We start from the raw sequence: 27,160 nt of genomic DNA, 5'->3' as shown, positions 1-27,160 counted from the left end.
TTTCAGAATGTTACGGCCATAACCTCCCAGAAATCACTCGGAGGGTCCAAAACGATCGTGCTACCTTGCCGGCGAATATTCATCGACGTAATCGCCTCTCTCATCATCCGAAATAGGCCATCATTTTCATCTCTCCTATTCTCGTTCCGAGCATCCTGTCTCACAGATCATTTTCATCTCTCCTATTCTCGTTCCGAGCATCCTGTCTCACAGCCTTCACACTGGAGACAGCCTTCACACTGTAGAAAATCACAATTCCTATTCCGACGACCAAAAGGATTGTCAAGATAGTGCCTTCCGGCGAAAGTGGCGGAAAAAGCGGTGGCAGAAGTGGCAGTGGATGTAGAGGCAGGGGTAACAGTGGAAGTGCAGAGGCCAGAGAGAGTGAAGAAGTATTGGAGATTGCCGAAATTATGAGATCTACTTGCCGTTTTGATTTTTGAATAATTGCAAAATGCCCCTCTGGCTTATATCTAATTATATTGCTACCACGACAATCTGGATCTTCATAATTTGATTTTTAAAAGCCAATATAGAACATTTTAAATGTTATTTAAGTTTTTTTTTTACTTCGATAATTTGGCAAATTTTTCTCATAACCTGATGGAAAAAATTCTCGGTTCTTTCATGGATTGGTTCCGAACTATTTAATTTGGCAATTTTTTTCTCATAACCTGATGGGAAAAAATTCTCAGTTCTTTCATGGATTGGTTCCGAACTATTTAATTGCGGCTCGAGGTTGCTCAATAAGATTTTAATGTATTTAATTCCGAACTTGTTTGGTGATTTGTTATCGAATCGGATAATTGACGACCTGAAGTGTCTCAAAGTTGAGGCTCTGGTTTGTTATCGAATCGGATAACTGACAACCTTTGTTTTTTTTTTTTTTATTAAGAACCATAATCGTAATCGTAACTGTAATTGTAATCGTAATCCTAACAGTAATAGTACAGTATTAATATTGGAGGAAATAGTTGAACCATTTGGTGTTAATGCATTATATCTTGTGCATCATATTTTGCTTATCACTGAATGCATTTTATTTATTCCAATATGGAAATATATTTTAATTTTTTTATTTGATACTTTTTATCAATTATATTGATTGAGTTAATGTTTCATAAAAAAAACAAAATATTGAATTTTGAAACGGGCCTGCCTCTGCAACATTACTAACAATATAGTGTATAATTAATTAAAGTAAAGATAATCTATCGTGTTCAACATACGTTATGTCGAGGTATTCCGTTTACATACTGTTTCGCGTTTTTTTAGTTGTAATAGTTAATTGCAGTTCATATGTTACAATTCTAGATCAAAGTATTAAGTTTATATTTTTCAATTACATCTCGTTTTACTTAAATTTGATTTGTTTCAAAAAGATGTCAAATACATATTATTGTCTTTCTCGTCTTGAAATTGATCCCCGTGCATGTACGAGTTATAATACAAACAAGCTGCATATGTATAGTGATATTCCATGAATGAATTGTAAGCAAATGAAATCAAGGCTTCCACGGCGGCGGAGGCGGGGGAGTGCCCGGATACATGGGCGGCACACTCGAGAACATGATGTTCTTGTCAACTCCAATGCCGCCGCTGGTGGTGAGTGCAACCAACGCCGCCACCAGGCCCGCGTTTGCCGCCAGCGTGGGCTCGGTGTAGCTGTAGTTACCACGGACGTCCTTGAAGTTGTCGAAGCGGTCCGGGCCCCCCACCATTGCTCCGGTGATGTTGTTCGGGTTGGGCGTTTTGGCGTCGAGCCACCGCCTGCCGCCAAGGCAGGAGTACTTTGTTTTGTCATTAGGGATGGAGGCGCCGCGGTGGTGGACTTGTCTCGGAAATTTTGTTCCGTACCCGACCACGTAGCTCATGTTCTCAGGGTTGGCTCCTAGTATATAGTTCAACTTCAATCAATAAAAACTATAGGTTAGATTTAAAAATCAAGAATCATACATCAGATTATAATTAATTGAAATATATGAGAGAGAGAGAGAGAGAGAGATAGAGAGAGAGAGAGAGAGAGAGAGAGAGAGAGAGAGAGAGAGAGAGAGAGAGAGAGAGAGTATGTGATCAGTATACCTGAGAAGTGGCAAAATCCTTGAGAACGCTAATTCTGAAAAAATCATTGCCACAATACCATCCCGGAGTTCCGGTGGCGTTCAAGTAATCGGCGAAAACCGTCGCCAAAAACGCCGCATTGGCCACGTACTGCAAATCCTGTGCCCCCCCATGATTCAGTTCTATCAATCCTCCTACAAAACAACAATTGTAAATCCAACATTGTTAACACTCTTTTAACTAATTATTGAAAAATTTATACTTGGCCCACAAATTAATTTTTTTTTAACAATTTGGTACCTTTAGTGAAGTTGAAAACATTGTACTTCTGAAGATAAGAACACATATTTAACCCAGTGACATTATGGTAACTCTTCAACATATCCTCGTAAGGGTAACCAGGGCTCAAGAACACCCTCATCCTAGTCAGCACCAGCATCGCCGCCGGCAGCTTATTGTCCCAGCTAAGAACACTCAAATCCGGTATCATTTTAAACGCCTTTGAATTCTTCGGCAGCCCATCTCTCGTCGCTAAATCCAAGTAGGTTTTATTTCCGGTGGCGTAATACATCCACGCCGCCCCCCACATGTGCTCGTCGAAGTATCCCGTCGAGTTGTAGTACGCATCGATGTACGGGTTTCCTCGTGAGTACGAGGTTCTCCTTCCCTTTTCGCGGGCGAATTGAAAGACGGTTTTGGCCGCAAGACGGAGCTTGGTGGAGTATTCGTCGTCTTCGCGGAAAACGATGGAGGCGGCCGCCATGGACGCCGCCACCTCGGCGGCGAGTTCCGGGGCGGAGTTTGCTATTTGGACCTTGCGCGGGTAGTCCATGTCTTCAGGTCTTGTCCAACAATAATGATCATCTGGGGTCGTCGAGTTTACTATCGATCCGCCGACCTGTATTGGTCGGATCAGGTATAAGATCAAATACTGATACTAATACTAATATATTAATACTAAAATAAAATAGTTTGATCTCTACAAAAGTATTTAACAAATTTCTTTAAAAAAATCTTTTAATGGTTTACAATATTTAAAAAAGAAAAGGAAATTTAATTGTTAAAAAATATTTAATTTTGACAATATAATTTTCATTATAAAGTTACTGCATGCATGTTACTAATAATCTTGAAGAATTTAATTAATTAAATTAATATGTAAATTATACCTGGGAATAAATTCTGTCGATTTTCGTAGCGGAGGAATTGAACGTAAGAAGCAAATAATCGTTGCCCCATTTGATAAGGTCTCGAACGTGATCATACTCTCCAATCGCGCGATACTTATGCTCATATTCGATCACACTCCAACTCAACATCGTCATTGCAAACGCCATCGGAAAATGGAACTTGGTGTTATCTCCGGCATCGTAATACCCACCGACTAATCCTCCTTTGAGATCCGTTTGATCCGATCCGTCTTGTAAACCGGAATCTCCTCGCCATGGGATCCCGTTGTTCTTCGGTAGTTTTCCAGCTGCATGAACGAACAACAACGATTAATAGTAAATTAAATTACCATGAAAAAAAAATGAAAATGAGCGAATTAATTTGATTATTATGGGCAACACAAATTTACATACAACAATATTTATTGTTAATTTGATAGTATAATACTATATAATTTTTTTTTAATAACTGTGGTTTTTAAAAATATTTTTATTCCATTTTCTTTTTCTGTTTTAATCTTATTAATTAAATTTTAAGTATTAACGGTCTCTTATTACATCATACATTCTAATATATTTTTTTCTAAAATCAAGATACATTTATTGTGATTATTAATTAATAGTTGTGCAAAGCTAAAAACGACAATTAATTAGAAACGAAGGGAGTATAATCATCGAGACTGTTTTTTTATACGATATGTCTACGCGATTTCAACTACAATTACATGGAAATTAAATTGGCAATTGTGTGCACAAACAATCATAGCTTAGTTAAATTACTTAAAACTTGATCAAAAAAATTAAAAATAAAATAAATTACTACTTGAAATTTAAAGGTCAAATTATTGAAGAAACAAATTAATAATTAATTAATTAATTAATTATCATGGAGAAACATGCCAAAAAATGCTATTGCATGCCCATTGGATGAGAAATGTAGGAATTGGAAAAATATTTATTATATGATTATAAAAAGTCAAAACTCGTACGTCCTTAAATCTAATAAAAAACAACCAGTCATTTACGGAATCAAATAATGTGACCACCTAACTATATGCACGTACATAAATAATTTACCAATTATAATTTAAATAAAATATTTCTATGATTTTTTTTATTTTTTTTTGCATAAAATCAAGTGTAAGATATCAGAAGATGAAAAATATTAAACAAAAAAAAATTAATAATTATAAAACATTTTTATTATAATTATTTTCAGGTTGGTGTTTATAATATTTCACCAAATAAATCATTCACAACGTGTGTACCACGTCTCTTAGTCTTCTTTTTTTTCCTAATTAATATAAAGTGTTATAAAAGTGTTAAAGGGAATATTTGCTATAAAAAGTCAATGCTTTTTTTAATCTTATTTAAATTTAAAAATAATAAATAAATGACGCATAATCTGCCCACATCACTATTGAAAATGAGTAAAAAATAAATTAGTACACTAATCATCTAGCTGGCTAATGTACTAAACCTTTTATCTTATCTGTATTTACTCCTAATTAATTTACTAAACCTTCACCCTTTTTCGGTAAACAAAATTAAATTTATTTAATTTATTCATACTTCATAGAGTTTGAACAACTAGCCCTAGTCAACTATGTAATTAATTATATAGAATTCCACATTGACAATATGTAATATTTTCTTAAATATAACAATCCACACTAATTCTCTAAACACGTCACAAGTATGTCATAAAAATAAAATTCTGAATAAAAAAAAAATAATAATCAAATAAAACAAAATTGACTTTAACATAAATACATTTTTTTTAAAATAAAAAAAAATCAACGAAAGAGATTTATAGAATAGGATGAACGTACACTTTTGGGCATTGAAGAACAAAAGAGCTTTATGGATGGCAATCGTGTAATTATCCGGCGGAGTAGGGGCCTCCTTGTGCTTAGGCAGCGATTTAGCGATGATAATCGGAAGTCCGATTACGATAAACGCGATTAAAACGGAAAGTAAAGTCCATTTCAACGCGGATCGGCTGCAAACAACGCAACCGAGATCGACGTATTTTTTCTTCTTTTTATCCGGCGGCCCTAGTAGCCAGCTTTTTTGAGTCTCGTTTAGATTATCGTTTTCGTATTCTCGACGCGAAATCGACGCCCTATCCCAATCAGCGTTCCTGTTTCTATCTTCGTCGTTGGCCGAATCTCCACCGTTGATTTCCAACGTTCCTCCCCAATGATTATGCATTTTTTATTTTTTTTTCTTTTGTAAATATATGATATATATAAATATATATGATATATTGTAAAATGGAAAAGAATTGAAAGTGGATTTAATTCCCTGATCATGAAAATCGGTGAAAGAGTTTAATTAATGGTCAAATGAAATGAATCTTGATATAAGAACAACAATGAATGCATAATTCGTGCATGTTTCAAAATTTGAATACTATTTACACACACACACACACATACATATATGTATATATACACACTAAAACCTTTCAGTTTCTTGTTTTATGGGGTTGATATTAATTTATAATGAGGAAAACAAATAATAGAAATAATAAAAAAATCGCATTTTTTTAGGAATTTGATATAATTACCTGGAAAAAATGACGAAAAAATGTTCCGGGAGTCGAAAAATCACTAGTTTTCCAAATGCACCATTCTCTTCTCTGCTTCTCTTACTTTGATGATGATATATGCATATATATATGAGAGAGAGAGAGAGAGAGAGAGAGAGAGAGAGAGAGAGAGAGAGAGAGATTAATTAATTATAAAGAGGAATGAAATTGACTGGGGGTGGGGTTTTTTTTTTCTTTACTAATTGGTTGATTATGAAAGTAATAGTTTTTATTAAGTGGAAGTATTATTTGTTGAGGGTGTGAGGTGAAAACTGCAAAAGAAAGCTGGAGTGATGCTGAAGTGTGAATTCCTCATATATGTATATATATATATATATATATATATATATATATATATATATATATATATATATGTATATGTAACAGCTAATATTATTCATTACTTGTGGATTGTTCTTTTAATTGATTTAGGAAAAATGACTTGTTTCGGAACTGTTCAACTTTCGTAGGAAACATCCTTAATGCAGTAAGAAATAAATGATCATTTTCTTAAAATCAATGAAAAGAAAAAGCGTGTTTTGACTCATGACAACTAATGAAGCCCAATAATTGTCTTGCTAGCAGTGCAGCCCAATCGATGTATAAAGTCCATTAGATTATATTCACCCAGCTCAATATCTTGGGCCCACTTAATTTTATGTAATATATATATTTTTGGATTATTACGGGCGACCCCCTGTAGTAAGGTCATATTACGCAAAAATCCCCATGTTTGGGTAAAAATGCAGTTTTTGGCACACTACAATCTGATATTTACAAGCGAAAACACACATCTTATAATCTTTTGTTTCAAAATATGGAATTCGATTGTGGTAAAATGGGTACGAACTGGAGAATATTCCACATAATCTAAAAAATTCCACTAAATGTAACACCACAACGATAAAAATTCATAATTAATAAATTATCGTAATTACCCAAAGATGAGGGTTTTTTGTAATTTAACATTACGTCAGGGGTGGCTGCAATTCACCCTATATTTTTCGACACAAATGAAGGTATAAATTCCTCATTACTAATAATCATTAACGTTTAAATTAGAAAAAGAAAATGATTTTATTATTATAATTATGAAAAAAAAAATGAGAAAATGGCTAAATTGGGGGAAGAACAAAAATAAATACACAAAACTCTAAATTCTAAAACCCTGAACCGGAGGTTTTACGGCCTCCCATATCTGCTCCAGAGAAAATGATGCTCGGAATCCGATCACCCGCCGCCGTACGTGTGGCGGTTCGGACTCTGAGATCCTCTGCTAACCACCGCGGCTGCATCAGCAGCACCAGAACGATTGTTTCTCATCGTTATCGCTTCAATATTAACATTAATCCGCCATTAGCTTCCAATGCTAACCCCTACCTTGGTCCGAGAAATAATGGCTGGAATATTCGCCTGTCTTCAATTAAATTGTACTCGACCTGCTCGGAATCCAGTGCTTCAACTCCCGGCGATGATGCTGCTCTGAAATTCAGTAGTGGTGTCGAGAATGGTGGAGCTGATTCCGAGGCGGTGGCGGATTCTGTTGCAGTGCGGAATGGCGCGATGGATGAGGCGTATTATGCAATTGAATTGGCGTTGGATTCGGTGGTGAAGATATTTACGGTGGCGAGTAGTCCGAGTTACTTCCTTCCTTGGCAGAATAAGTCTCAGCGCGAATCCATGGGCTCCGGTATGTATTTTTCACGAATGCTTACTCGTTTCCTTTTCTTTTCGTTGGCCGATTTGTTATGGTTTTAGTGGACAAAATGTAAACATAAATGCAAAAGATTTTTCTGTTTTTCAATCGAGTTTAATTCATGTGCTAGAAGGTGGTTGTTGTCAATTATAAAGATACAGTCTTTGAAGAGACTTGTAGTTGAGCTTTTAGATGTAAACTATGACCAAGTCGAATTTCCAAACTTGAATTTTGTATATATTACTCATACATGTGTAAGACAGAGAACTCGATTATTCATTCAACAATGAAGTTTGTGGCTTTTTTTTGGGACTACTTATACTTTCCCCCCTATAAACAGACCATAAAGGTGATATAATATGATGCTCAATGACCTGTGGCATTTTGTAAATTCACTGCAGGATTTGTTATTTCGGGGAAGAGAATCCTGACGAATGCCCATGTTGTGGCCGATCATACTTTTGTCCTTGTTAGAAAGCACGGCTCTCCCACCAAATATCGAGCAGAAGTCAAAGCTGTTGGTCATGAATGCGATTTGGCTATCTTGGTGGTGGAGAATGAAGAGTTCTGGGAAGGAATGAACTCTTTGGAGCTTGGTGATATTCCCTTTCTCCAAGAAGCTGTTGCGGTTGTTGGTTATCCTCAAGGTAGTAATATTGCATAATCTTATGTTTCCGGTTCTTAATTTTATTTCATTCGTTGTTGTTCGTTCTAATGTGTTTCTGCTCATTTCGTTTTAAAAACTTTCCTAATGAATGTATGTATGTAGGTGGAGACAACATTTCCGTTACGAAAGGGGTTGTCTCGAGGGTTGAACCAACACAATATGTGCATGGTGCGACACAGCTATTGGCAATACAGATCGATGCGGCTATTAATCCAGGAAATAGTGGAGGCCCAGCGATAATGGGTGACAAAGTTGCTGGAGTGGCATTTCAAAACCTTTCAAATGCAGAGAACATAGGGTAAGTATCTGCTTAGATGCCTTTTCATAATTTCGTTTTGCTCAAGTATGAACATATGCTTCTCAAATGATCTTCACATTGCAGAACTGCATTTTTACGTGTTATTTACTGTTCCTGCATTTTTATTCATGTACTTATTGTCATAAAATTTGGAAAATGGCTCTGGGTTTGTGCCACATAGGATTACTTCTTCGGCATCATTGTTTTTGAGCATGCAAAATTTATAATTTCTTATATTAAATGAGTGGTTCGTCCTTTAAGGATGCCAAAATACACGTGAGAACTAAGCCTGTGTCTTTGACCTGTAAAAATCTCTCTTGCAAATACAGTTGCTTCTTATGATGTAAGCAAGCAATCTAGTTCTCAGCCATCGTGTAATATGTATAAAGTTGTAAAGGAACATAAACTAGTGATTGTTGTTGATTAATCGACTAAATATTGTTCCTCCGATTTGGCCTTGACTGGCGGCGTATAACTCAAATATTTAATTTTTTAAAACTTTCAATTTTGTATTTTATTTAAGGTTGAAGCTTCGTGTTTCCAGGCTGAGTCATTGAAAGTGTTTAGAACTTACAAAAATATGATGTTCGTTCGACCAAACCTAGTTTATGATATATAATTCCGTTCCATTTCTTACAGTTACATTATTCCTGTGCCTGTGATAAAGCATTTCATTTCGGGTGTCGAAGAAACTGGAGACTATGTTGGATTCTGCTCCATGGGTTTGTCCTGCCAACCTACCGAAAATGCACAACTTCGGGAACATTTTAAAATGCGTCCTGATTTAACAGGAGTACTCGTGAGTAGAATCAACCCAACCTCTGATGCACACAGAGTTCTAAAAAAAGACGATATTATCCTTTCGTTTGATGGTGTTCCCATAGCAAATGATGGATCAGGTCTGTTTCAACTTATCCTTCTTCCTCTCTGATCTTTTACCCCTTGGTAACTTGTTCTTGAGTAACTGAACTAACAATGTTTAGAATCCATAATCGTATTCTTAATATAGTGCCTCGTATGTGATTACAGTTGCTTTCCGGAACAGAGAGCGAATAACATTTGATCATTTGGTCTCTATGAAGAAACCAAATGATACTGCCCAAGTTAAAGTATTGAGAAGTGGTGAAGAGCATGAATTCACCGTCACCCTTCGTCCAGTAAGTAGAGTTTCATCTACATTTATTGCACTGTTAGTATACAACAACCGATTTTACTCTTAAATCTGAGCGGACAACCTATGCGCTGTATTCACCGTATTCAACTAATGTTACCCATTTGCTAGAGTCGATAATGACTAATTACTCAATAATCCGTTGTTAATCTTCTCTATAATTGTATACTCGTATTTGTTAATCTATAATCTGAGCTGATTTTGCATGATTTCTTTCAAATGCAGTTACATCCTCTTGTTCCAGTTCATCAATTTGATAAGCTTCCAAGTTATTTGATTTTCGCTGGACTCGTGTTTGTTCCATTGACACAACCATATCTTCACGAATACGGAGAAGATTGGTATAATGCTTCTCCCCGTCGATTATGTGAACGAGCGCTAAGAGAACTGCCCCAGAAACCTGGTCAACAATTTGTTATTCTCTCTCAGGTACTTCTAACTTTCCAGCTATTTTTCGAGTTTCATCTTCGCACCCTTATAAGTCAAGTTTTTGTATATAAATAAATTAAAATTCTAAATTTTGATACAGGTACTGATGGATGATATAAACACGGGTTATGAACGCCTTGCTGATTTACAGGTATAGTCCAACCACCCCCTCCCCCCCCCCCCCCCCCCCCCCCCCACCCCCCAATCGATGATTTTCATGGTTGAAAATTTGTCTTGAAAATTATTGGGCAACTTTTGCAGGTGAAGAAGGTGAACGGAGTAGAAGTGGACAACTTGAAACATTTGAGACAACTTGTGGAAGACGGTGGAAACGAGAATGTTAGATTCGATTTGGACGATGAAAGAGTAATTGTTCTGAACTACGATTCGGCAAAAACTGCCACATCTCGTATACTAAAACGCCACAGAATACCTTCTGCCATGTCTGATGACCTTATCGAAGAACAAGACGTTTCGGTTATTGAGGTCGCTTGTTCTAAGTGAGCTTTCCTATTTTTCGGTTCAGTTAATTTATTCCAACATCTGTCCAGATCTCATTTATTTATTTATTTTAAATTATTTATATACGTTTTCGGGGCAGTGTAAATTTTGATCTTGGTGCAAATTCTTAAATATTTGAAAAACATGAACTAATAAATCAAAAAGCGAATATTCCCATTTCAATTCCATATCAAAATAGGACGAATTTGTATTGTGTTGTGTGTAAATTGTATTCAACGATTTAATTTCCATGTTTCTATACATATACAAATAATAAAAACACGTGTGTTTAATATGATTTGAAATATTTAAATTCGATTCAGTAAACCGTTTACAGCAGTTTTTACAGGTGTCGTTTCTTCATGTGTCCGTGTCCTATCGGGAGGTTCTATGCTACGCTGGGTTATTTGTCCTCGTTGATTGTTATGTATGTGTGATTATGTGCAGAACTACGGTTAATAATAACCGGGTGCAGCATATAATTTCCCGTGTCCTACCAGTGTCCAAATGTTATGTGTGTGTGTGTGAGAGAGAGAGAGACTGAGTGCATGGCAAAGAAGTTTGATAACTAAATTAAGACAAGTGATGGGAGAAAGTGAAGGAAGACAAAAACAAAAAAAAAAAAAAGGAAAAAACATTCACCACAGATTCCAACGTTGTTTACGGCCAATGCTTCAAAATTGTAGAGGCCCTTATTCTTCTTCCCCACATATAAAAATGTTTACTCATTCCCACATTCTAAATCACACCTTTCTTTCCATCAAAACAAACAAACAAACAAACATTGTTTCTTTTTAATAAAACATGGGAAAACCAAATCTCTTGCTCCTTGCACTAATTTCAACACTAGTTGTCCTAGTGCAATCCGAGGATCCATACTTGTTCTACACATGGGATGTTAGCTACTCCACCCTCTCACCGCTAGGCGTCCCCCAACAAGTCATCACCATCAACGGCCAATTCCCCGGGCCCCGCATCAACGGCACGTCCAACAACAACGTCATCATCAACGTCTTCAACAACCTCGACGAGCCGTTGCTCTTCACATGGAACGGCATCCAGCAGAGGAAAAACTCCTGGCAAGAGGGCGTGTTGGGCACCAACTGCCCGATCCAGCCCGGAACCAACTTCACGTATAAGTTCCAGGTCAAGGACCAGATCGGCAGCTACTTCTACTACCCCACTACCTCCCTCCACCGCGCCGCGGGGGGCTACGGCCCCCTCACCGTCCACAGCCGCGAACTCATCCCCGTCCCCTTCGACTGGCCGGAGGAGGAGTACATCGTCCTTACGGGTGACTGGTACAGGAAGAGCCACACCGAGTTGAAGCGCCACATGGACAACGGCAAGACCATCGGCCGCACAGACGGCGTCATCATCAACGGCAAACAAGGTAAAGGCGATGGTTCCGACCCCCCCATGTTCACCATGATCCCCGGCAAGACCTACAGATACAGATTCTGCAACGTCGGGATGAAGAACTCCCTCAACGTCAGGATCCAAGGCCATACGATGAAGCTTGTCGAGATCGAAGGGTCTCATACCGTGCAGAACGTGTACGACTCGCTCGACGTCCACATGGGGCAGTGCTACTCCGTCCTGGTCACCGCCGACCAGAAACCTAAAGACTACTACCTCGTGTCGTCAACCAGGTTCACGAAGACTGTCCTGATGACCACGGCCACGATCCGCTACACCGGGAGCAACGAGCCAGCATCGCCTGTGCTCCCGGAGGCACCAACGGGCTGGGCCTGGTCGCTGAACCAGTTCCGGTCCTTCAGGTGGAACCTGACTGCCAGTGCGGCCAGGCCCAACCCGCAGGGCTCGTACCACTACGGGAAGATCAACATCACCCGCACGATCAAGTTCGTGAACACCGCCGGAACTGTCGACAGGAAGCTCAGGTACGCGATCAACGGGCTCTCCCACATGAACACCGACACACCGTTGAAGCTCGCAGAGTACTACGGCATTCAGGACCAAGTGTTCAAGTACGACATCATCACGGACGATCCTCCGGCCGACGTAGGCACCAAGGTCACCATCGCGCCAAACGTGATCACCGGCATCTTCCGGAACTTTGTTGAGATCATATTCGAGAACCACGAGAAGAGCGTTCAATCTTGGCATTTGTCCGGCTACTCTTTCTTCGCAGTCGCGTAAGTACTATACATATCGATATATACACACGCATGCACACGTTAACGTTAACACATTGTCTAACGTTGTTGCTTCCGGAAAAAAAAAAAAAAAAAAAAAAAAACAGGATCGAGCCCGGAACGTGGAGCCCGGAGAAGAGGAAGAACTACAATCTTGTGGATGCAGTGAGCAGACATACAATCCAGGTGTACCCTAAAGGGTGGGCTGCTATTATGACAACATTGGACAATGCAGGAATGTGGAATATGAGGTCACTACTATTGGAGAGGAATTATTTGGGGCAGCAACTTTACGTAAGCGTGCTTTCACCGGCACGATCTCTTCGAGATGAATACAACATGCCTGAAACTCAGCTTCTCTGTGGAAAGGTCAAGAACTTGCCATTCCCAGCACCCTACAGCAGCTGATCCATTTTTTCGTGTTGATTTGAGTGTTTTTCTTTTTCTTTTACGAAGCTGAGATGGAATAATTTTTTTTTGGCTGCTGAAAAAAGGTAAAGTGGTGTTAGAATTACACCAAATAAATTGAAGGGGTTTAAAAGAAAAAAGGAAAAAAAAAAGAGAGAGAGAGAGAGTAGAAGTTATAATTATGTATTGGTTTGGGATAACAACCTTAAATATTGGTTGGCTTGGTTTGTAGGTTTTGTTTTTATATATATTTCATCTTTCTTGGTTGAAATGCCATGTAATTTTCATTTTTAATTTACCATATGAATAAAAATTTAATATTTTTGCTACAACATTTTTTTTCTTTTTGTTCTCTCTCTCTAGTTTCACTCTCTAAGCTAGCTCTGTGGGTTGAGTTTGATCTTCATAGAGATGGCTTTTATATATATGCTGTTATTTGTTTTTTCGCTTTCACAAACCATAGACCACAATCCTGAACCACCATCAGTATCTAATTTGTCTTGCTCGGAAAGGACAAATTACATCTATCCATAAACAACACATTATATACTTACAAACATTTCTTGAACAACTTTCAGACAAATCCAACGACAGTTTCGAAGGTAGAATCAGGGATGTAGCGAAGCGAATGAAGCAGAAGATATTATCGAATATTTGACGAGTTAAAAAAGTCGGCTTTGGCAAAAAGTGTTTAAAAAAGAACGTTGTCCTATTGAGTCAGAGAGTATTGGAAAGGAGAATGCGACAAAAACTCGAGACTCCTCGGGAGGAAATAGCAAAAAACATTGTAAAATCAATCATTGTTACAAAAGATGAACAACTTGAAAAGATACTGTCTTGGAGTTACACTCTCTCTCTCTCTCTTCGGGTTTTCGGGTTTCGGGTTTTCGAGTTTCGGGTTTCGGGTTTTCGGGTTTTCGGGTTTAAGGAGAATGCGACAAAAACTCGAGCCTCCTCGGGAGGAAATAGCAAAAAACATTGTAAAATCAATCATTGTTACAAAAGATGAACAACTTGAAAAGATATTGTCTTGGAGTTACTCTCTATCTCTCTCTCTCACTCTCTCTCTCACTCTCTCTCTATGCAATTTAAGTATTATTCAAAGACGAGCATAAGAAGATAGAAAAGGGGTTTCGAGGATGGGACTAAAAGAAGGTTGATGCCAAGGATAACATAGATTTCCTTAAGCAAACATTCTTTTGCGGCCAAGCAACTCCCACGATCCGGTCGTCTTGAGGTTGTAAAGAGACCAGATCTCGTGATTCCTCACGAGGACAACAAGACGATCCTATGAAACAAAGGCGTTCAAGCCCATCGGATAAACAACAAAGGGAATGTGGGTGCGCATATCGCGAATGGTGTCCAAATCCATCGAAGGTTCAAGACTGATTTTGTACATCAAGGCCCATTCATCGGCAGGTATGGTGGTCGCCCTCTTGTAACCACCACCCCGTTTTCACCTTGTTGGGGGAGCATCCAGAATTTCATGTGTATGTCGAAGTTACAATTGTCGTACCATAAGATATCACCATGGTTTGGGGACGACCTTGTGACAACACCGCACCATGAATCGATAATCAGCTTTGGAAGCATGATCAACTGCAAATGGTTTTGACCGTCGTACGGGTCGTAAACCAGTAGGCTGCAGAACAGTCGGCCGGTCTTCGTAAACCCATGCGTACGTGCAAACCAATGAAAAATACCGTTTGCCACCACTGCAGGGTCACGGAGAAATCTCAATATCCAGCTCGTTAGTTTTGGCCCATTCCCTTGTCAGTTTCCTTTGGGATGATGAGGTACAGTTTCCTTTGGGATGAGGGAGCAGCAGCACGTGTGAAGATTCATTTGTAATTTTCCTTATTTGAGAAAACATTGAACAAAAATGTTAGAGAGAGAAGCTGTGTATGTGTGAGAGAGAGAGAGGGATGAGGAATGAACGGTAGTGAAGAAGATAACAAAGAGGGAATAAAATTAAAAAACAGTTAAGGAGTCCAAGACTCCAAGTTTTAGCCCTTGGCCCAATCCTACGGACTCAATATCCAGCTCGTTGTTATGGCCCGCCAGTTTTGACCCAATCCCTTGTCAGTTTCCTACAGTTTTCTTTGAGATGAGGAGGTTAAGGAGTCCAAGTTTTAGCCCTTGGCCCAATCCTTTGCTTGGACCAATTTCCTACAGTTTCCTTTGGAATAAAAAGGTTAAGAGTCCAAAATTTAGCCCAAATAGAATTAGGCTCAAATTGGTTCAAATATAATATAAATAAGCCTTGTAGAGATTCTTGAAGAATTCTAAGAAACTTTCTCGAAACCTGCTTTGCAGATATATTGTAGGAATTTTTTGGAGTGTTCCAGTGAACAACTCTACCTAATTGCCCTGTCTTCGAAGAGTAAGTGCCCATCAACCTATTCTATACATGCACCATCATTCCAATGGAAACTAGTAACTATCCGAAAAAACAATACATGCATGCATAGCAAATATTAAAATAAATCTTTATTAATAGAATAAATTTATACTTGCAATAATAATTTGCTTGAAGTCGCAAAACTAGAAATAAATTATGACATGAAAATAAATTTTATAAATTTAATGTAAAATAATTAACAAGCAAATTGATAAGATCGCGGTTGGATCAACATAACTCCTCGACTTTAACTATAAATATCAAGTGCATTTTTACCAGGCTACAAAATTGTTTAGGATGAGAATTTTTTGAATAAATAAATAAATAGATAGAAGAAGGGACGAATAAAAACGAGCCTCCTATAAATGCATCAATGGACGGTGGAAGTGCTACGGCAGCAATGCGCTCAATTGCATGGTAAGAAGATCCGCAAGCGCACCACGAACTTCTATCTGAAAAGCGAAACACAGATTTTCTGTAAATGATTTTACCTTTTCATACTAGTACTTAAGCACTTGATGTTTTTCATTTTTCATCTCGTTAAATGTCGATCATAGTGAATCATGCAAATAGAACTTGCAAAAGTCTCTCTCTGACTAGCAGTTTTACCTGGTCACAACAGACGAGTTTTGTAATGGAAGGATACAAATCTCTAAGGCGATTTTTAAAAATCTGGGAGTTCATTTTGCACATGCCTCTTAGCACCTGGAAGAACATAATGAAGCTTAGATATCACTAAAGATGAACAAGAAAGAAAGAAATTGCAGGAAAAATCGAATGGGACATTTTTACGAGTCAAAGTTTCCCATATATATCAAAGAAATGCAGAAATAGGAATAACTAAATTTGACCAGACTTGCCTAATAAGCACTAAACATATAATTTTTTGTATTCTTGAAGTCTCGGCGAGAACAATTTTTCGATGAATGTAATTGTAATAGTATGTGCAAAGTTTTTCTATTCACCCCCACCCCCACACCGTGTCCCCTTCCCCACATAAAAGTGAAAAGAAGGGAAACTGGAAGAACCTATATACGTGTTTTTTGAACTGGGAAACCAGAAATACATACCTTCACAATTATGGGAGACCGAAGTTCTAGAACTCGATGGATATCCATACTAGTTGTCTCTTCCATGTTAGATTGGAATTCAGAAGCCTCTCTCAGCACCCGTTCGCAAAAAGATACAAGCTTTTCTTCAGCTACCCTTTCAAGTTTATCTTCTTTGACTGCTTCCTCTTTATGAATATTAACTTCTGCTGTCGTCTTCTGCAGAATATCCAGATAAACGCAAGTTCCAGACAGCTCCTGGCGTAGAAGATTCAAAGGCAGTCTATCCAGCAAAATATTTTTGTGTTAAAAAAGAATTGCCTCGTGCCAATAAGGCATGATTAAAAAAAAAAGGCACCTGTTTCTCAGTCAAGGAACATATGAGCAAACCTTTCAGCGGGAATTTGATGCATTCGCAATCTGAGATTGGTATATGAATTGTATGAGGAAGCAAATTCCAGGACAGAGAATGAAATTTCCATCATGGTGATTTTTTGTTGTGTATTCAACTTGTCCCAGTATTTCTTCTGCAAGTTCAAAAACAAATGTCAGCTATAAGCATGCTGTAAATATATCCTAACTAAGTAACTGACGTATTGGGTTCCCATTACGTGATAGAAACAAAGATAGAAACCGAAAATCAGATGGTCTAACTGATTCTGAGTACCTGAATACCATCAATTGCACCAATAAGTAACAGCTGGGTTATGCATTTACTCCTAATGCTTCCCAACGCTGGACTATCCACCTCATCTCTGGCATCAGTTTCTGGAATAGCATCAGGAAACTAGAAAACAAACAAAATATATGGTCAAAATTTTCAACACACTTAAGGATCAGAATAATTAGCTAAACAGAGCAGTTTATTAAAGCATTGCCCCAAGAAGCCCCATGTTTCTAGTTCTTAGTATTTCAGATTCATAATTTTACAGATTTAGATTTCAAGCATTCTTGGAATCAATCCGTAACTTGTACCACAAGGAACAAGGAACGAGGGGGGGGGGGGGGGGGGGGGGGGGGGAGCAAATGAATCAGCCAAATAAGACCTTTGGCAGTTACATATTCAGATAACTTTGTAGATTGAAGCAAACCCAAAGGAAAGACCTACTACAAGTGAAACAGCAGAAAAAGAACAAAACTATAGATTCACACCAACCTTGGATGGAGAAACTGACATCAGGACATCAGATGGGAGGCTTTTATTTTTCGAAGTAAAAGTTCTAACAAACAGGTTGTCCTTCATATTTCCCATGATCTTTTGTCCTAATGTCTGGCTGCGTTGAAGTCCTCCACCATCGGTAGCCCTTGTTGTTCTGCTTGATGGTGACGGCGTGCCTACAAGAATCACATGTCACTCTCCAAGGGTTCTGAATAGTCACTTCTTAAATATGTTTGATCATATTCTAGTTACCATTTCGATTTGCAGTGAGTTATTCAAGAACTTGTTATGCACTAACCTTCAGATCCCTCAGTATCAGCTAGCCGCGCCGTTTCTCGACTGTGATCCGGTCCATTCCCATCAGCACTGGTTTTTACGGATGGAATTCCCAGTGGTGAAGGGTTGTCCAAGTCTCGTGAGAATGCTCTATGATTCCTGTTCTCTAAACCCAAATCATTGAGAAGCTCAAAGGGTTGAGTTGTGTAAGAAGCATCTCTGCAAAAAATCAATCAGCAAGGTGTAACTCAATAGCATAACCAATTAAAAAGAGAATGCAACTCGCAACTTTATCACCAAAAATGTGTGCGTGTGTGTGTGTGTGTGTGTGTGTGTGTGTGAGAGAGAGAGAGAGAGGGGGGGGGGTACCTTATACTTTTCAACAAAGTATCCCAGTCGTGGTCACTGAACTGGTGCCCTCCAACTTCAATGAGATGCACTAATGCACCCAAAGATATCGAAACTACTGATTGATCAGTTTTCTTTGCACAATCTAACAGTAAACTCAGTAATGGGGACAGCATAAAACACACATCCTGCATAAACGAACATCAACTATCAGAAAACCATATTACTAGCATGGGTTTCAAATTTAATGTATTAAAGCTGATGGAATTATCAACGTAGTTTCCAGTCGAAATAGAGTCAATAATAAAAGACTGTATTAACCAGTGCAGTACAGAATAGATACAAGAAGGCTGCTGTAGCACAATGTTATCAACCAGTCGTGATACCTTGTAAAAAGTGTTGAAAAGGTTGCATAGCAACTGTAGTGCATGAACACTGCTTTCGCGCAGCCACTCATCCCCGGAAGATATAAAACTATCTTTTCCAGCATGTCTCACTTGGTCAAAGATGGGAAACAGGATTCTTTGGAAAATATACTCCCAAAATGAAGACGAGAATTTGCCACCTCTCTCATTCAACAAATCGAACAAGACCTCAAGTGCACAATTCCTGACTTCCGATCTTTGATCCGAAGTCAGATCAGATAGACCAGCCAGCATAGGGAACAAATATTGCTCAGTCAAATGAAAAGTTTCACCTGCTTTGATATCAAGAGGTTTCAGTGAACCATCTGGAACAAGGCCCTGGACACGAGACGAGAGACAATAAGTCATTGTCTGTACACTTCACTATGACTTGGCAAATGCAGCAACAAAATAGTAATAGATGACTACCACGGCACTTTAGTCAACCACAATTTTTTATCAATGACTGCAGCTTTTTTTTTTTATGTTATATACATCAAAACTTGAATGATAAAGAGATATAAAGCCTAGCTGATAACAGAAGTTTTTAAATAAATGAAGATAACTTTAATAACGGAAACAAACCTCTGCAAGACGATCAGCACATATGCGGATAAGAACAATAGCCTTCAAACTTATGCTGTGCGAACTTTTGTTATTGGCAAATCCGATCAGGCAGTTCACACAATCCATAAAGCAATCCCCAACTACCTGATTGAAGTGCTCCAAGATAGCTGCACCATTCCTCTGTGTTAGACATCAATTTGACAAATCTCACATAATTGTCAACAATATATCACAAGAAAGAAAAAAGAAAATATCGGTTCAGACCTTGTTCCACATTCTCAAAAGCACTTTCAACTATGCGCTCCAGATCATCATCTGCAGCCATGCTGAAAATCATGAAAACACTTCGCCAGCCGGACTTTATATTTCCAACTTTAGATTTTATCATCTGTTGAAATCAAATTGACAACGTCAATATCAAAAAAGTAGTAATGAGATTTAGAAAGACTTGCGTAGTTAAGTTCAACATACTTGAACAGTTGAATCCAGTATAAGCCTTCTTATGGATTCACTTGTGCTGCTTTGCATGAGAATGACAAATGGTCTTAAAATGTCATTCTGGAAAGTGAAGTTTGTAAGTTCAGCATGCTCCAAATATTTCATACCAAGTTGCCGTACAGAGTCTATGGCATACATTGCGACTTTTTCATCTGCATGGCTCCCGGCAACGATGAAATGATTGGCCAAGACGGACCATATTCTAGCCCAAACCTGATATTAAAAGAAAAGGTTACATTTTAGGACCGAAAAACGTTACTGAGAAAGGACAGAACTTTATCAACTGGAGAGATTACCAGGTGTATGCGAGCCATATTGTAATAGCTAATTTCAACAACCTTCTGCAAGCTAAAAGTACGAGGAGGAGTCTGTTTCAATTCCTCTGCTGACACGTTACACAAAGCAGTAAAAAACTCGAGCACTGATTCACTTGGTAATTTGACACTATTTACAAATACTTGTTCAGTTGGTTTTCCCGAGAGCTCTCTCAGAGATTGAAGAATAGCATCTCTGGAGATTTGATTTGATCCTTGCATGACAGTTGCAGTCATTGCTGGCCAGGATACTGTATACTCAAGGCGGGAAATACATTCCAGAATGGCAACCCAAGAGTCCCGAAGGGCATAGATCTCAGTGTCGCATAAATCAAGAAGGGTGCGTAGCGCTTCTACATTTTTTCCACGCATATCTTTAGGTGCATGTAAGTAATTGTACCTGCAATTCAATTTCAGAAGCATCTTTTAAATTAACATTTGGCCAAATAAAGCATCAGTTGTAGCAACTAAGAAAGCAGAGCCGTCAGGCACAGTTAACTAGTATGTGCAAGCTTTTGTTTATTTATCTTGATCACTTAAGAAAGCCAAGAACTCTAAGATCACTTAAAATGAGAAAAGGAAATTGACATACAAGTAATTAGCCGATACATGAACAAGACAAGTTGATAAGGAAAAACGAGAGTTACCTCACCAAAGAAGTCAAAAATGCGTAGCGGATAGTGTCCAATCCTAGAACATGTGTTATGTGTATACCATCCTTGAATCCTTCCATACAAAGACTAATCCTTGCTTGGTTGTCTACGTCACCCATGGTAACAGCAAAAATAGCAAGTAGTGGCCATCCCACAGCTTCAACCATCGGACACACAAGTTCAATCCTGTCTGACGTGTAAAAGGACCCCTTTTTTTCACCTTGACTATTAATTAGAGACTGTATGTGCTTGATAATCGCCTTGTCCTCAGAATTGGAGTCAGTTGAAGAGCTCCTTCTTGGGAGTCCCAGATTGAGAACATTGATGATGTCATCTCTTTCCTCTACTTCAGTAGGATCATTTTTCATTTTTATCTCTTCTTTGACGACGGAATCATAGATCTCTTCCAAGAGTTCTTGAGGAGCAGATTCTTCAGCATTATTTCTAACATTCATATTAATAAACTCACTTTTGGACAGTTTTGGGGACACCTTTGGATTGTGAGCGTCGTAATTAAGCATTAGAATTGCATAAGCAAGCACGTAAGCTGTATCTGCATTCTTGAATAGACCAGGATTATCTGTACAGTAGCTGCAACAAAAGAAAATAATTTCAAAATCTGAACATACTTATTCCAGTCGACTAGCATTAATGAATATCCGATTTTGAGTGGTATCATCATTTTATATCATGTCTACCTATTTGGACACTCTTTTTTCTGGGGATAGTTCACATAAACGCAAATGCAGCAATGTATAAAACGTACCGCTCTGCAAACTTTTCCATTATGCGATCAATCTTCTGAGCTTCCCGTGGAAGTCGAAACCCTTTAAGGAATTCACGAATTGCAATATCAAATTTCATTCCACAGAAGTTCATGGATTCTACATACGCATGCATAACAGCAAGGTTGCTAGGTGAATCTTCTTCCACATTTTTCGACTCATCCAATTCTCTAGGTGGGACTTCTTCAGAAGATACATTTTCCTTGTTCTGCTTTTCAGATTCTCTGTGAGACTTCTCCCAAGTTACTAGTGATTTGAGAACATTCACGAGACCCTAAGAGTCAATGAACATGTGTAAACAAGCCAGTATAAACACGTGCCACGGCATAAAGTTTTCACAAAAACTAAGGTGTTAAAAATATAGTGAAGGCCGGATATACCTGAAGAGATGATGTTTTAAGTGATCCTGTTTGAGACACATTAGAAGACTTTGTATCCATATTTTCAGTACCTTGAGCAACTTTGGACAGTGTGGAAACCTAAAGGAGCATAGATCGTATGAGAATGAAGTTACAACGTAAGTAAAAAAGGAAGCATCTTATTTAACAAAACAGCATATACCATCCTTTCGAAAAGGTTTGGTGCATCAAGATCACAGTCATAGTTTACATAAAGGTCAACAAGCATTTGAGGATCCTTGCTCACTTTCTCCAACATTCTGTGAAAACATTTGTTACAAAAATTTTAATATTGGTGAGCAATATGAGCTGGCAGAGCATAATATTCATCAAGGAAACTGAGTATAAAATTCAAGCAACCTGATGGTGTGCAGTATGGTAACATTGTAATCTAGTTTCAATGAAAACAGCTTACCGAAGAACACTTAGTTTCTGGTTAAGATCTGTTCCATCCAAAGACCTTTGAACAAACACCGGAAAAAGGGCGCCAATTTCAGCCTGGAAAAAGAATTAATTACATTCAACATGAGGAAGAAAATGAATCGAATGTTTCATTTGTTATGAGATTTTTGAAGTTTACTCATACCTTGAGACTTTCCCGAAATCGCAACAAAAGAACTGAGAAAATTCCTGTTGCATACTGCGATGGAATAGAAACAAAACTTTTAAGAATATAACTACGAAAGAGTTTTCCGATATAAAAACTAAGCCAACCATACCTGGAATAAGATATGAGACTGGGACACCGATCCTCGTAATAATGCATATGAAAGGTGAGCTCTGATTGAGTCAATAAATTGAAAATTCTTTGTGAATGAGTCGCCAACGTCTTCCAATAAGCCCTATATTCCACATGGTAAACTGTTTCATGAGTATACTGAAAACATAATCAGCAATGAGCCATTCTGTCTGGCCAGAAACTAATCAGAACACGCAAACGAGTTGTTTAATTTATAAACACTTCCAGCCAATCTACATGTCATTGTCCATCCACGATACGAGTAATAAGACTATGACTAGGTTAATTATATTCTACGCTGAAAGATCGCCGCAGATCCTAAAAGCGGAGAAGTAAAATGAAACTAAATGTGGTTTTCCCATGCACCATGAAATCACATAAAACCTTCCTATATACAGAGGTAGCTCAGAAACTAACATGCAGAAGCTCCAGCGATAGAATACGAGTTTTGTTAGTAAGTTCATCCTTGCCATCCTTCACGCCCATCTGCAAACACATTATATGATTAAACAAGTAGTTTTTCTCAACGAGTTTGAAAGCTAGAATGTAAGGAAAACACCAGAGATACAAACCTTACAGAGCGTATGGAAAAGAAGTAAAGCATCACGTTGTTCAACACTGATGCCCTCTGAACCTATCCCACTGAAATTTAACAATATTAAGAGAGGAGATAGATATTGGGAAAGAAATAGAAACAGTTTATCCCTACACCTCTCCTGTATGGGAGAGTATGTAGAGTGAAGGAATCACACAATATAGAAGTTACATTTCCAAACTATAGAATTCCGATTATTGGTAGTGTGGCCATACCTTCCGACTTTTCCGCTATCTTCGAGATCCACTGCCTTCTGAAGAACAGCCTCTAAACCCTATTAGAAAGAAAAAAGAGTTTTAACCAAAACTGCAGGTATGAATAGGTATACATATCAAACATTTGGTACAGAGTGCTCGATGGAGATAAACGAAAGATAATAATGAGATGGCCATATGTATCGTAGATGCAAACTACCTTTATATCTGAGCCAACAACAAGATTCTGAATTCCTTGAAGAGACACAAGTGATGTATTATGTATCTGTTTCACATATAGTACATCTTCCGAAGTTATTCTTGGACCGTTGCGATCACTGGATGACGCTTCCTCAATCATTGAATTTGACCCATCCTCTGAATGTGCTTCTTTAGGTTCAACAGAATTAGAAGACACCTTAATTTCAAGGAAGTAATTTTTCTGTTATGTAAACCATCTAGGCAGTGTGCAACACGAGAAAGATTCCAGGAAAGAGATTTTGTTGCATACCACATCAGTTTCCATTTGTCTAAAAATGATACTAAGCATTTGGGTTAACATGGCCTTTGATGTTGCTTGGCTTATAGGGCTCTTGCTAAACATTGAAAGATGATATAAGCACTTGATGGTGTATAAATAAAACTGAGCAAGAAAACTTATTGAAGAGTACCTATTGAGAGAAATATTACAGCAAACCCTGATGACTCCCAGCAATGGTTCACCATGTACTGCACAAGATTGACGAAGAATTTACAAATAATCAATTGGATGGTAAAAACCAAACCTAATCAAAAAACTACTCTGAGAGTTAATAAAGTAGTTTGAACTGCAAAGCAAGGTTCTATAGCGGAAGCTATTGGTAGACAGCTAAAATATGTATCGCAATATAAGACTGTAGTACCGTTTACAAAATGAGGTAGACAAAAGAAGCGGAAAGAAAAGAAAAATGAAAGGAAACCATATTCAGGATCATGTTCAATTTGTTTGTAGTATACGGTGAGATAAGATAGGAAAGAAAAATACGACAATGAGGACAATTAGATAGTAATAGAGCCCATAAAAATGACATACCTCGCAACTTTGTCGATGCTATGGAAGTTAGAAGCACTTTTAACACTTGAAGAGTAGTACTGCATTTTATTTCCTCAGGGTTACACTCAGGAAATGAAGAACATGCAAAAAAGCATCAATTTCAGTATGTCAATACATGTACCTATCAGGTGATGAATTATCCACACAACTGCACACCATATTGAGGATGTCTGTCAATAATTTTGAATTTTTACCACCTTCAAGACCAGGATCACCCTCTAGATGATTGTACTCAATGAGTTTCTGCATTGAGGAAAATGAGAAGAAACATGATGTAATCTCTCAATCAGCTCCACCTTATTTGAGATTCATTAAGGAGTTCTAGCTACATTAGACTGTGTATTCATGAGAATGGAGCATAATGTTTATGACTAATTATATGAAATCTCAGCAACAACCAAGTTATGTTCCTTTTGATGTTCGAGAAATGTCGCGGTGTGCAACATAAGATGCCAAAGAGAAAGCAGATAAAGAAAAAGAACAAGCAAATCAAATCCCCAACAAAAATTCAACTTTCATTTAGCACGTTTTAATTTGTAAATACACTAGGTTGCAAGAGAAACTTCCACAAATTAAAACCTATGATCAAAATGAGCACCTACATGAAGACAATCCAATGCAAGTTCCACCACTTTTATGTTCTTCGTTTCAAAGGCAAGCCTGAGCGGATTCAGAACGAGCTCGCCCTCAGCTCCTCCTGAAGGATCAGATTGCATCTCGACTTTTCCAGGTCCAGACTCAGATTCAGATGAACTGCTAAAAGAATGTGTTGCAAACAATTGGAAATAAATGTGAAATGAGACAAGGGGAAAGGACTACTGCTATTAACTCACTTTTGATGAAATAAAATAAACCAGTAATGCGTTTCTTAAGATCTATGGCCAAAAGCCAGGACATTGTCATATAAAAAAGGCGACATAATCGTAGGTCCTGCCGTCTTCCATGCAAATGAAAATTTAGCAGTAGGACAAATTCTCATTTAGCTTCTAACAATTAGTCTGATGTATTTGTAACTTCATCGCAATAGACATCTCAAGTGTTCTAAATGCACATGGTGGACCATAATTTATTGAGAAAAAAAATAGATTTTTGAGTATATTTCATTGAGGACATAGTTTTGCCACTAACCTAACTTCTTCCATTTATTCAGCAATTATTTGATTAGCTTAAATTACATATGTGCACATTCAAGCTCGTGCGCCATGATTTACTCGTCTAATTCTCGTGCACACTTATTCTGATTCTTGCTCGCGTTTTCCCAATTGGACTTATAGGTCCTCTGTGAGTCTGCCAATATTTCCAGACTAACAATACGACTGATGTATTTTGACGAAGATTTGAAGGCATGGACATAAAAACGAGACTTTTGGAATAGCAGTTGCTAGAGAAACAAAACTTAAAAAATCTCACTGTGGTTAGAACACCTTTGATTTGAAGCTGCCGACAAAACTTGTGTAGTCTCACCAGTCTTTGGCTGCTGATTGGAGTCCTTTCCACTATCTGAAACATCACATTGGAAAAATAGATCAAATTTGGAGGTGCCAATTCAGACAAGTGATGAAAACATATAATCTCAAACATCAATATGCCACCAGTCACATAAAACATCAGTAAAAGTGAAAGCCCACGCAATCAGCGTATCATCACGTGCACGCACAAGAAACAAAAATTGCACATACCACAGCTGAGAAAATCAAGCAGAATATAAAACTAAAGTCAAAACTCAAATCAAACACCAGATAGGAATCCCAAATCAAATACTCCGCAAAATAGCACGGATTCAATTCAACAATGGTGAGCAAAAGAAGCAGGGTTTTACACATAAGCGTACCCAAATACGTCTGAATGGCGGACTGGAGAGCACTGTATTTTCTGTTGCCGCATTCTTTGAGCATCGACTCAAATGCCCTCACCACAAATCCACCCGCCGCACCACCCACCATACCTGCTGAACCTTTCTTCACCTCAATTCAATTCAGTTAAATTATACCTGCTCCACAATTTTGAAAAAAAAAAAAAAAAAAAATTGGGTAAATTTCACAGTGTGATCAAATAGGATCAAAAAAACGAAGAACTGAAAACATCCATTGAGGCGATTGGATTGAGATCTTGAGTATTAATGTTCAAAAACGAAGGAAAATTGCCGAAGAAATTGCTGAATTTTACTTGGGGTTTCCCGGAAAAAAAAAATTCTTCCGTGATGGAGAAAGTCAGAGATCTGGGGAAGAATGAGTAGAAAGAGCCCTCTGTTTTTTTTCTTAGACACGGACTGTAGAAACAGAGTCGTTTGTATTTGTACAACGACTTTTTTTATTTATTTTTATCCATCTTAAATTAAACATTAAGGGCAAACGAAATTAACCATTAAGGGCATCGTTTGGTTGCCCAGATATAATTGACCAAGATAAAATTAAATAATTTAATAAAACTCGATTATATTATTGGACCTTCGATGATCCAATAAAAAACATGTCTGTAACGCAAATTATAACATAATACTTTGCGGGTCGACCCGGTCTGTTATTGGGGATGTCA

The 27,160-nt window shown here is 38.0% G+C and overlaps 5 protein-coding genes across 7 annotated transcripts in view; 3 read left to right on the top strand and 2 right to left on the bottom strand.

Annotated features, from left to right (window-relative positions):
* Nucleotides 1–1,368: 1,368 nt before the first annotated feature.
* On the bottom strand, nucleotides 1,369–5,483 carry KOR2 (Six-hairpin glycosidases superfamily protein). The gene is made up of 5 exons (XM_012979202.2): nucleotides 5,063–5,483; nucleotides 3,231–3,538; nucleotides 2,362–2,959; nucleotides 2,083–2,255; nucleotides 1,369–1,907 (listed from the first exon to the last, which is right to left on the bottom strand). Exons 1-5 carry the CDS (start codon nucleotides 5,442–5,444, stop codon nucleotides 1,506–1,508), a joined length of 1,863 nt encoding a protein of 620 aa, XP_012834656.2. The 5' UTR covers nucleotides 5,445–5,483; the 3' UTR covers nucleotides 1,369–1,505.
* A 1,396-nt stretch (nucleotides 5,484–6,879) lies between these two features.
* Nucleotides 6,880–10,768, top strand: LOC105955474 (protease Do-like 10, mitochondrial). Its single transcript, XM_012979201.2, has 8 exons — nucleotides 6,880–7,513; nucleotides 7,921–8,166; nucleotides 8,289–8,484; nucleotides 9,124–9,383; nucleotides 9,514–9,641; nucleotides 9,881–10,084; nucleotides 10,185–10,235; nucleotides 10,346–10,768. Exons 1-8 carry the CDS (start codon nucleotides 7,036–7,038, stop codon nucleotides 10,586–10,588), a joined length of 1,806 nt encoding a protein of 601 aa, XP_012834655.1. The 5' UTR covers nucleotides 6,880–7,035; the 3' UTR covers nucleotides 10,589–10,768.
* Nucleotides 10,769–11,322: 554 nt separating this feature from the next.
* LOC105955477 (L-ascorbate oxidase homolog) lies at nucleotides 11,323–13,484 on the top strand. Its single transcript, XM_012979203.2, has 2 exons — nucleotides 11,323–12,744; nucleotides 12,852–13,484. The coding sequence occupies exons 1-2, from the start codon at nucleotides 11,390–11,392 to the stop codon at nucleotides 13,150–13,152; spliced, it is 1,656 nt and encodes a 551-aa protein (XP_012834657.1). The 5' UTR covers nucleotides 11,323–11,389; the 3' UTR covers nucleotides 13,153–13,484.
* A 16-nt stretch (nucleotides 13,485–13,500) lies between these two features.
* Nucleotides 13,501–27,160, top strand: part of LOC105955303 (putative late blight resistance protein homolog R1B-16) — a 53,425-nt gene continuing 39,765 nt past the window's right edge. Inside the window, exon 1 of the mRNA XM_088820168.1 lies at nucleotides 13,501–13,514. The gene's annotated coding sequence lies outside the window, so the exon portion shown is untranslated. The remainder of the gene's footprint in view (nucleotides 13,515–27,160) is intronic.
* Nucleotides 15,708–27,031, bottom strand: LOC105955299 (brefeldin A-inhibited guanine nucleotide-exchange protein 5). Of its 3 annotated transcripts, none has more exons than XM_088820166.1 (32): nucleotides 26,792–27,031; nucleotides 26,457–26,615; nucleotides 26,050–26,125; nucleotides 25,228–25,378; nucleotides 24,747–24,868; nucleotides 24,605–24,663; nucleotides 24,204–24,261; nucleotides 24,044–24,128; nucleotides 23,753–23,950; nucleotides 23,554–23,612; nucleotides 23,316–23,385; nucleotides 23,161–23,229; nucleotides 22,724–22,846; nucleotides 22,591–22,644; nucleotides 22,420–22,502; nucleotides 22,168–22,264; nucleotides 21,987–22,085; nucleotides 21,588–21,880; nucleotides 20,816–21,412; nucleotides 20,151–20,568; nucleotides 19,828–20,067; nucleotides 19,621–19,744; nucleotides 19,375–19,523; nucleotides 18,772–19,128; nucleotides 18,407–18,573; nucleotides 18,060–18,256; nucleotides 17,759–17,937; nucleotides 17,270–17,389; nucleotides 16,993–17,129; nucleotides 16,624–16,885; nucleotides 16,163–16,258; nucleotides 15,708–16,005 (listed from the first exon to the last, which is right to left on the bottom strand). In XM_088820166.1, exons 2-32 carry the CDS (start codon nucleotides 26,566–26,568, stop codon nucleotides 15,943–15,945), a joined length of 4,914 nt encoding a protein of 1,637 aa, XP_088676292.1. In that variant the 5' UTR covers nucleotides 26,569–26,615; nucleotides 26,792–27,031; the 3' UTR covers nucleotides 15,708–15,942. The 3 variants fall into 3 exon arrangements, with proteins under 3 accessions (XP_088676292.1, XP_088676291.1, XP_088676293.1); XM_088820165.1 differs by having other exon boundaries at nucleotides 25,228–25,381; nucleotides 26,792–27,012; XM_088820167.1 differs by having other exon boundaries at nucleotides 25,228–25,381; nucleotides 26,036–26,125; nucleotides 26,792–26,914.

The sequence above is a fragment of the Erythranthe guttata genome, chromosome 6 (genome assembly GCF_056151865.1).
Source record: "Erythranthe guttata isolate IM_541 chromosome 6, IM_541, whole genome shotgun sequence".
In the NCBI taxonomy this organism is placed as follows: Eukaryota; Viridiplantae; Streptophyta; class Magnoliopsida; order Lamiales; family Phrymaceae; genus Erythranthe; species Erythranthe guttata.
This window is presented reverse-complemented; position numbering and strand designations above follow the sequence as displayed.